At 30.7% G+C, this 12018-nt stretch overlaps 1 protein-coding gene across 1 annotated transcript in view; it reads left to right on the top strand.

Annotated features, from left to right (window-relative positions):
• Window positions 1-12018, top strand: part of LOC144440425 (steroid 17-alpha-hydroxylase/17,20 lyase-like) — a 51398-nt gene that overhangs the window by 18937 nt on the left and 20443 nt on the right. The window contains exon 6 of the mRNA XM_078129796.1: window positions 7129-7260. Within this exon, the coding sequence (XP_077985922.1) occupies window positions 7129-7260 (132 nt within the window). The remainder of the gene's footprint in view (window positions 1-7128; window positions 7261-12018) is intronic.

The following is a 12018-nucleotide window of genomic DNA, read 5'->3' as shown; positions in this document are numbered from 1 at the left end:
AGGTATGGTTTGATTCAAACCGTTACATGTCAATAGTTTATAACGAAGGTATGGTTTGATTTGAAACCGTTACATGTCAATAGTTTATAACGAAGGTATGGTTTGATTCAAACCGTTACATGTCAATAGTTTATAACAAAGGTATGGTTTGATTTGAAACCGTTACATATCAATAGTTTATAACGAAGGTATGGTTTGATTCAAACCGTTACATATCAATAGTTTATAACGAAGGTATGGTTTGATTCAAACCGTTAAATGTCAATAGTTTATAACAAAGGTATGGTTTGATTTGAAACCGTTACATATCAATAGTTTATAACGAAGGTATGGTTTGATTCAAACCGTTACATATCAATAGTTTATAACGAAGGTATGGTTTGATTCAAACCGTTACATGTCAATAGTTTATAACAAAGGTATGGTTTGATTTGAAACCGTTACATGTCAATAGTTTATAACGAAGGTATGGTTTGATTCAAACCGTTACATATCAATAGTTTATAACGAAGGTATGGTTTGATTCAAACCGTTACATGTCAATAGTTTATAACGAAGGTATGGTTTGATTCAAACCGTTACATATCAATAGTTTATAACAAAGGTATTGTTTGATTTGAAACCGTTACATATCAATAGTTTATAACGAAGGTATGGTTTGATTCAAACAGTTACATATCAATAGTTTATAACGAAGGTATGGTTTGATTCAAACAGTTACATATCAATAGTTTATAACGAAGGTATGGTTTGATTCAAACAGTTACATGTCAATAGTTTATAACGAAGGTATGGTTTGATTTGAAACCGTTACATGTCAATAGTTTATAACGAAGGTATGGTTTGTTTCAAACCGTTACATGTCAATAGTTTATAACGAAGGTATGGTTTGATTCAAACCGTTACATGTCAATAGTTTATAACGAAGGTATGGTTTGATTCAAACAGTTACATGTCAATAGTTTATAACGAAGGTATGGTTTGATTTGAAACCGTTACATGTCAATAGTTTATAACGAAGGTATGGTTTGTTTCAAACCGTTACATGTCAATAGTTTATAACGAAGGTATGGTTTGATTCAAACCGTTACATGTCAATAGTTTATAACGAAGGTATGGTTTGATTCAAACCGTTACATGTCAATAGTTTATAACAAAGGTATGGTTTGATTCAAACCGTTACATATCAATAGTTTATAACGAAGGTATGGTTTGATTTGAACAGTTACATATCAATAGTTTATAACGAAGGTATGGTTTGATTCAAACAGTTACATGTCAATAGTTTATAACGAAGGTATGGTTTGATTCAAACCGTTACATGTCAATAGTTTATAACGAAGGTATGGTTTGATTCAAACAGTTACATGTCAATAGTTTATAACGAAGGTATGGTTTGATTCAAACAGTTACATATCAATAGTTTATAACAAAGGTATGGTTTGATTCAAACAGTTACATGTCAATACTTTATAAGGGAGTGTACATTTTTAATTTCCAGGGGGAGGCCGGAGGATTTCTAATGAAGCAAGGGATTTTTATTGGTGGCCCCCCCTACAAAAACTGGTATAAATTATCTGCCCCCCCCCTAAGACTTCTTGTTTTTATTTCATGGCCCCCCTGAAACCACTAACAAAAATACGCACAGATGAAACACAGATACAGCAACACATAGATTTGCCAGCAGTTGCTACATGTATTAACTTATTCCATATTTATACTTACTTCAGAATTGAACCAGTGCACAAAGTTGTTGAATCATGGACACTCATAAAATCACAAATAAAGACTATTATTAGTTAAATTGGCTGACAGGATGTCTACTTACAACTGAGGGGTGACAATAGACTACTGGTCTGGCTACACTTTTTCTTGGATTTTTAGCCCATCACTGACATAAATAAATTAGCAAATAAATGAACAAGTATATATATATATATATTACTTATTTATCACAGGTTTGGAAAAAATAGTGCAAAATTGCACCATGAGGAAACTATATTTCCATGTGAACATATTCAAATTTTAGGATTAATTTGCAGTGGTTGGTCACACAATCATTTATTATTAATTTAAACACTTCATAAATTACACATTTTAGAAACATTTTTAATTGCAGTGCAAATGGAAAACATGTTGAAATACATATTAAGACCCTTCCTATATTATAGTATTCATATTATCTCTACGCAAAATATAAAACACTTCTGGACTATATTTCAAGAGACTTTAGTAAACTGATGCGCTGAGGGGGGCAGTACATGTATCACTTCAAAGGGTTGAATAATATTTTTATGAATGCATGGCTTGTTATGAATACATTCCTCACCCAGCACCTGTGAATAATTTTGTGTTTAATTCAAACTCACAAAAGCTATCATATAATACTTGAACCCTACCATGGTGATAGAATGAAAATTTATTGAAACCCATTACAATATTGGTGAGCTCTATATGGAATTTATTAGGGATTCATGTATACAAAATGGCTCAAAGTGCAGTTACTGTTCCACTACAGATTGGGTATCGCCATCTATGAACAGAATACCACATCCTATGCCAGATATGCACAACCCAGGTCATTATATGGATGTGTTTGAAACACCAAACACAAATCGAACTGTTGATGACTACCACAACCACGTGCTAACTTAAAAAAGCTCTATGTTTCAAAACAATTAAATGATGAAGTTGCTATTTCTCGTTTTGCTGAGAAATATATTGTCAGTGTGAACAGTGTTAAAAACTACATTGAACTTTTGAGAAATTTGGAGAGGATGAAAAACATTAGATCCAGACATCGGTTAGAGGTACAGAAGAAAAGAGAAAACAAGAATTATAATGACTATGACTGGTTGCAGTTATTCATAAGTGGAACTCTAGAAAAACTGAACGTAAAAGAGCTAGATAAATATCTAGACAAGCATAAATTGCCAAAATATAGAAAATTAAAAGGAGAAAAAGTAGACATAATATCAACGCACATACTTGGAACACCTGAATTTAGGTCAAGAAAAGTGACTGCAAATGAACTTCAAACTACAACTACAGACATCTGATCAGTGATACAAACAGTAGTGACTCTGAAAGTGAAAATGCTATAATAGGTGTTATAGACAGTGATGATTGTTTTACTGATAACTCTGAAACTTCAAGCACGGCTGATATCTCAGACAGTGATTGTGATGAAACAAGTCCTACACAATTTCATGGGAAAGTTACCTTGAGAAGTGGCAGAGTCGCCGGTCAATTTTTGTTTCACTGAATACAAATATTGTGATTTAATAGGTTTGTGCACTGTTTTATCATCAATCCATGTTAAATGCTTCTTCTGTAGGACATTGTGCACAGTCAAGTGTTGGGTTTTGCCTATATTTTATTTTATATACATATCTGGCACTTGTCCATCCTGACATTCAGGTTTAGGTTGTTTTTTTTGTGGCCCCCCCTAACAAATAGTGAATTTTTTGTTTAGCCCCCCCCCCCTAATTTTTCTTGAGAAAAATTGGTGGCCCCCCCTGAAAATCCTCCGGCCCCCCCTGGAAGTTAAAACTGTACACTCCCTAACGAAGGTATGGTTTGATTCAAATAGTTACATATCAATAGTTTATAACGAAGGTATGGTTTGATTTGAAACCGTTACATGTCAATAGTTTATAACAAAGGTATCGTTTGATTCAAACCGTTACATGTCAATAGTTTATAACAAAGGTATGGTTTGATTTGAAACCGTTACATATCAATAGTTTATAACAAAGGTATGGTTTGATTCAAACCGTTACATATCAATAGTTTATAACGAAGGTATGGTTTGATTCAAACCGTTACATATCAATAGTTTATAACGAAGGTATGGTTTGATTCAAACAGTTACATGTCAATAGTTTATAACGAAGGTATGGTTTGATTCAAACAGTTACATATCAATAGTTTATAACGAAGGTATGGTTTGATTCAAACAGTTACATGTCAATAGTTTATAACGAAGGTATGGTTTGATTCAAACAGTTACATGTCAATAGTTTATAACGAAGGTATGGTTTGATTCAAACAGTTACATGTCAATAGTTTATAACAAAGGTATGGTTTGATTCAAACAGTTACATGTCAATAGTTTATAACAAAGGTATGGTTTGATTCAAACAGATACATGTCAATAGTTTATAACGAAGGTATGGTTTGATTCAAACAGTTACATGTCAATAGTTTATAACAAAGGTATGGTTTGATTCAAACAGATACATGTCAATAGTTTATAACGAAGGTATGGTTTGATTCAAACAGTTACATGTCAATAGTTTATAACGAAGGTATGGTTTGATTCAAACAGTTACATATCAATAGTTTATAACGAAGGTATGGTTTGATTTGAAACCGTTACATGTCAATAGTTTATAACAAAGGTATCGTTTGATTCAAACCGTTACATGTCAATAGTTTATAACAAAGGTATGGTTTGATTTGAAACCGTTACATATCAATAGTTTATAACAAAGGTATGGTTTGATTCAAACCGTTACATATCAATAGTTTATAACGAAGGTATGGTTTGATTCAAACCGTTCCATATCAATAGTTTATAACGAAGGTATGGTTTGATTCAAACAGTTACATGTCAATAGTTTATAACGAAGGTATGGTTTGATTCAAACAGTTACATATCAATAGTTTATAACGAAGGTATGGTTTGATTCAAACAGTTATATGTCAATAGTTTATAACGAAGGTATGGTTTGATTCAAACAGTTACATGTCAATAGTTTATAACGAAGGTATGGTTTGATTCAAACAGTTACATGTCAATAGTTTATAACGAAGGTATGGTTTGATTCAAACAGTTACATGTCAATAGTTTATAACGAAGGTATGGTTTGATTCAAACAGTTACATGTCAATAGTTTATAACGAAGGTATGGTTTGATTCAAACAGTTACATGTCAATAGTTTATAACGAAGGTATGGTTTGATTCAAACAGTTACATATCAATAGTTTATAACGAAGGTATGGTTTGATTCAAACAGTTACATGTCAATAGTTTATAACGAAGGTATGGTTTGATTCAAACAGTTACATGTCAATAGTTTATAACGAAGGTATGGTTTGATTCAAACCGTTACATGTCAATAGTTTATAACGAAGGTATGGTTTGATTCAAACCGTTACATGTCAATAGTTTATAACGAAGGTATGGTTTGATTCAAACAGTTACATGTCAATAGTTTATAACGAAGGTATGGTTTGATTCAAACAGTTACATGTCAATAGTTTATAACGAAGGTATGGTTTGATTCAAACAGTTACATGTCAATAGTTTATAAATGATTTATCAGAACTCCCCCACTCATTCACTTCCTTATTTACGATTTCAATATTTCCTTGAAATCCAATGTCTATACAATATATAATATCTTTACAATATCTATACATATCTACACAATATCTACACAATATCTACACAACATCTATACAATGTCAATACAATGTCTATACAATGTATATACAATATGTATACAACATATATACAATATATATACAATATCTATACAATATCTACACAATATCTATACAATATGTATACAACATATATACAATATATATACAATATCTATACAATATCTATACAATATCTACACAATATCTATACAATATGTATACAACATATATACAACATATATACAATATCTATACAATATCTATACAATATCTACACAATATCTATACAATGTCCATACAATATCTATACAATATGTATACAACATATATACAATATATATACAATATCTATACAATATCTATACAATATCTACACAATATCTATACAATATGTATACAACATATATACAACATATATACAATATCTATACAATATCTATACAATATCTACACAATATCTATACATTGTCCATACAATATGTATACAATGTCTATACAATATGTATACAATATATATACAATATCTACATATCTATTCTACACAATGTGTACACAATGTGTACACAATATCTACACAAAATCTATACATCTAAATATCTACATATCTACATAATATCTATACAATATCTACACAATATCTATATACTATCTATTCTATGTCATAACTTGATTTGATAAATACAATCTAGATGATACATGGATGTACAAACACAATACACATAAAACACAGTCACTACCCATAAGTCATAACAACTGAAAACGACGTCGTTTTGTTGACCTTTGGCCTTATTATGATATTTTAATATCCAAAACTTTTGACAAAATATTTGTAATGGACTGATTATTCATAATATACAGTGTGTAACATGTAAATATGACTTTTAAGTAACTTTGACATGGTTTTATAGGCAGTAAGTATTAAGCCTACCAAAACATGTGAAATACCATAGCAATATACATGGTATTTCGGTGTTCTCGCGATATAACAAAATGCCCAGGGGTGCGCGAGTGGCAGCCGTCAGATATGCTAACAGGACACCTTTCTGAGGTGGAATCTGCAAAAAAATATCATATAACTCATATTGCAAGGTTAACACCCCAAAACCACCTCTGGCAACTGGACTAGATATAATATCTACACAATATGTACACTGTCTATACAATATCTACACAATATCTACACAATATATATTCTGTCTATTCCATACAATATATATGCATGTCTACACAATGTCTACAGTATCTATACAATATCTACATATTTACATAATATCTGCACAATATCTATTCTACATAATATCTACACAATATCTGTACAATATACAATATCTATACAATATCTACACAATATCTATACAATATACAATATATATACAATATATCCATACAATATCTTTACAATATACATTATATATACAATATATCCATACAATATCTTTACAATATCTACAAAAAGTCTACACAATGTCAACACAATATCTAAACAGTATTTATACAATATGTTCGAATTTTTTATCACAAGAGGGCGATCGATATTTATCACCCATGTCTATGTGACTGGAATGGCCGTGTTTGTTTGTTTGTTTGTTTGTTTGTTTGTTTCTTTTTGCTTGTGTTTTTGTTACTTAGTGCTTGTTTTTAAGTTTACTTGTCTGTTAATTTGCCTTTTTATTGCATTATATTTCTTTCCTTAGAAAACATCAAAGACTTTATTGATAACATGATAAAGTTTCAGAATGACGCAAAGGATGCTGGGATCGATAGAACTGAGAAAATCCAATTGAATGATGTACATATACGTCAGCTTGTATATGATATGTTTATTGGTAAGTTTACGTCAGCTTGTATATGATATGTTTATTGGTAAGTTTACCTCAGCTTGTATATGATATGTTTATTGGTAAGTTTACGTCAGCTTGTATATGATATGTTTATTGGTAAGTTTACGTCAGCTTGTATATGATATGTTTATTGGTAAGTTTACCTCAGCTTGTATATGATATGTTTATTGGTAAGTTTACGTCAGCTTGTATATGATATGTTTATTGGTAAGTTCACGTCAGCTTGTATATGATATGTTTATTGGTAAGTTTACCTCAGCTTGTATATGATATGTTTATTGGTAAGTTTACGTCAGCTTGTATATGATATGTTTATTGGTAAGTTTACGTCAGCTTGTATATGATATGTTTATTGGTAAGTTTACCTCAGCTTGTATATGATATGTTTATTGGTAAGTTTACCTCAGCTTGTATATGATATGTTTATTGGTAAGTTTACGTTAGCTTGTATATGATATGTTTATTGGTAAGTTTACGTCAGCTTGTATATGATATGTTTATTGGTAAGTTTACCTCAGCTTGTATATGATATGTTTATTGGTAAGTTTACCTCAGCTTGTATATGATATGTTTATTGGTAAGTTTTCATATTTCATTTTATTAAACCAATCTAAGTAGTTTTAGATATGTTTATTGGATTTTGTATTTGTCTTTTAAACCTGCAATAGCTACAACTGGAAGTTTTGTAAAATACAATGACTTACTTGTAGTATAGCACAGTTTTGTAAGATACAATGATTTACTTGTAGTATAGCACAGTTTTGTAAGATGCAATGACTTACTTGTAGTATAGCACAGTTTTGTAAGATACAATGACTTACTTGTAGTATAGCACAGTTTTGTAAGATACAATGACTTACTTGTAGTATAGCACAGTTTTGTAAGATGCAATGACTTACTTGTAGTAGAGCACAGTTTTGTAAGATACAATGACTTACTTGCAGTATAGCACAGTTTTGTAAGATAAAATGACTTACTTGTAGTATAGCACAGTTTTGTAAGATACAATGACTTACTTGTAGTATAGCACAGTTTTGTAAGATAAAATGACTTACTTGTAGTATAGCACAGTTTTGTAAGATACAATGACTTACTTGTAGTATAGCACAGTTTTGTAAGATACAATGACTTACTTGTAGTATAGCACAGTTTTGTAAGATACAATGACTTACAGTTTTGTAAGATAAAATGACTTACTCGTAGTATAGCACAGTTTTGTAAGATACAATGACTTACTTGTAGTATAGCACAGTTTTGTAAGATACAATGACTTACTTGTAGTATAGCACAGTTTTGTAAGATACAATGACTTACTTGTAGTATAGCACAGTTTTGTAAGATAAAATGACTTACTTGTAGTATAGCACAGTTTTGTAAGATACAATGACTTACTTGTAGTATAGCACAGTTTTGTAAGATACATGTACAATGACTTACTCGTAGTATAGCACAGTTTTGTAAGATAAAATGACTTACTTGTAGTATAGCACAGTTTTGTAAGATACAATGACTTACTCGTAGTAGAGCACAGTTTTGTAAGATAAAATGACTTACTCGTAGTATAGCACAGTTTTGTAAGATAAAATGACTTACTTGTAGTATAGCACAGTTTTGTAAGATGCAATGACTAATTACTTGTAGTATAGCACAGTTTTGTAAGATGCAATGACTAATTACTTGTAGTATAGCACAGTTTTGTAAGATACAATGACTTACTTGTAGTATAGCACAGTTTTGTAAGATACAATGACTTACTTGTAGTATAGCACAGTTTTGTAAGATACAATGACTTACTTGTAGTATAGCACAGTTTTGTAAGATACAATGACTTACTTGTAGTATAGCACAGTTTTGTAAGATAAAATGACTTACTTGTAGTATAGCACAGTTTTGTAAGATACAATGACTTACTTGCAGTATAGCACAGTTTTGTAAGATACAATGACTTACTCGTAGTAGAGCACAGTTTTGTAAGATACAATGATTTACTTGTAGTATAGCACAGTTTTGTAAGATGCAATGACTTACTTGTAGTATAGCACAGTTTTGTAAGATACAATGACTTACTTGTAGTATAGCACAGTTTTGTAAGATACAATGACTTACTTGTAGTATAGCACAGTTTTGTAAGATACAATGACTTACTTGTAGTAGAGCACAGTTTTGTAAGATACAATGACTTACTTGCAGTATAGCACAGTTTTGTAAGATAAAATGACTTACTTGTAGTATAGCACAGTTTTGTAAGATACAATGACTTACTTGTAGTATAGCACAGTTTTGTAAGATAAAATGACTTACTTGTAGTATAGCACAGTTTTGTAAGATACAATGACTTACTTGTAGTATAGCACAGTTTTGTAAGATACAATGACTTACTTGTAGTATAGCACAGTTTTGTAAGATACAATGACTTACAGTTTTGTAAGATAAAATGACTTACTCGTAGTATAGCACAGTTTTGTAAGATACAATGACTTACTTGTAGTTTAGCACAGTTTTGTAAGATACAATGACTTACTTGTAGTATAGCACAGTTTTGTAAGATACAATGACTTACTTGTAGTATAGCACAGTTTTGTAAGATAAAATGACTTACTTGTAGTATAGCACAGTTTTGTAAGATACAATGACTTACTTGTAGTATAGCACAGTTTTGTAAGATACATGTACAATGACTTACTCGTAGTATAGCACAGTTTTGTAAGATAAAATGACTTACTTGTAGTATAGCACAGTTTTGTAAGATACAATGACTTACTCGTAGTAGAGCACAGTTTTGTAAGATAAAATGACTTACTCGTAGTATAGCACAGTTTTGTAAGATAAAATGACTTACTTGTAGTATAGCACAGTTTTGTAAGATGCAATGACTAATTACTTGTAGTATAGCACAGTTTTGTAAGATGCAATGACTAATTACTTGTAGTATAGCACAGTTTTGTAAGATACAATGACTTACTTGTAGTATAGCACAGTTTTGTAAGATACAATGACTTACTTGTAGTATAGCACAGTTTTGTAAGATACAATGACTTACTTGTAGTATAGCACAGTTTTGTAAGATACAATGACTTACTTGTAGTATAGCACAGTTTTGTAAGATAAAATGACTTACTTGTAGTATAGCACAGTTTTGTAAGATACAATGACTTACTTGCAGTATAGCACAGTTTTGTAAGATACAATGACTTACTCGTAGTAGAGCACAGTTTTGTAAGATACAATGACTTACTTGCAGTATAGCACAGTTTTGTAAGATACAATGACTTACTTGCAGTATAGCACAGTTTTGTAAGATACAATGACTTACTTGTAGTATAGCACAGTTTTGTAAGATAAAATGACTTACTTGTAGTGTAGCACAGTTTTGTAAGATACAATGACTTACTTGTAGTTTAGCACAGTTTTGTAAGATACAATGACTTACTTGTAGTTTAGCACAGTTTTGTAAGATGCAATGACTTACTCGTAGTATAGCACAGTTTTGCAAGATACAATGACTTACTTGTAGTATAGCACAGTTTTGTAAGATACAATGACTTACTTGTAGTATAGCACAGTTTTGTAAGATACAATGACTTACTTGTAGTATAGCACAGTTTTGTAAGATGCAATGACTTACTCGTAGTATAGCACAGTTTTGTAAGATAAAATGATTTACTTGTAGTATAGCACAGTTTTGTAAGATACAATGACTTACTCGTAGTATAGCACAGTTTTGTAAGATACAATGACTTACTTGTAGTATAGCACAGTTTTGTAAGATACAATGACTTACTTGTAGTATAGCACAGTTTTGTAAGATACAATGACTTACTTGTAGTATAGCACAGTTTTGTAAGATACAATGACTTACTTGTAGTATAGCACAGTTTTGTAAGATACAATGACTTACTTGTAGTATAGGACAGTTTTGTAAGATGCAATGACTTACTCGTAGTATAGCACAGTTTTGTAAGATACAATGACTTACTCGTAGTATAGGACAGTTTTGTAAGATACAATGACTTACTTGTAGTATAGCACAGTTTTGTAAGATAAAATGACTTACTTGTAGTATAGCACTGTTTTGTAAGATGCAATGACTTACTTGTAGTAAAGAACAGTTTTGTAAGATACAATGACTTACTCGTAGTATAGCACAGTTTTGTAAAATAAAATGATTTACTTGTAGTATAGCACAGTTTTGTAAGATACAATGACTTACTTGTATAGGACAGTTTTGTAAGATACAATGACTTACTTGTAGTATAGCACACTTTTGTAAGATAAAATGACTTACTTGTAGCATAGCACACTTTTGTAAGATACAATGACTTACTTGTAGTATAGCACAGTTTTGTAAGATACAATGACTTACTTGTAGTATAGCACAGTTTTGTAAGATAAAATGATTTACTTGTAGTATAGCACAGTTTTGTAAGATGCAATGACTTACTTGTAGTATAGCACAGTTTTGTAAGATACAATGACTTACTTGTAGTATAGCACAGTTTTGTAAGATACAATGACTTACTTGTAGTATAGCACAGTTTTGTAAGATACAATGACTTACTTGTAGTATAGCACAGTTTTGTAAGATAAAATGACTTACTTGTAGTATAGCACAGTTTTGTAAGATACAATGACTTACTCGTAGTATAGCACAGTTTTGTAAGATACAATGACTTACTTGTAGTATAGCACAGTTTTGTAAGATACAATGACTTACTTGTAGTATAGCACAGTTTTGTAAGATAC

The sequence above is a fragment of the Glandiceps talaboti genome, chromosome 9 (assembly GCF_964340395.1).
Source record: "Glandiceps talaboti chromosome 9, keGlaTala1.1, whole genome shotgun sequence".
Lineage (NCBI taxonomy): Eukaryota > Metazoa > Hemichordata > Enteropneusta > Spengelidae > Glandiceps > Glandiceps talaboti.
The sequence above is the reverse complement of the archived record's forward strand: the minus strand, read 5'-3'. Positions and strand labels throughout refer to the sequence as shown.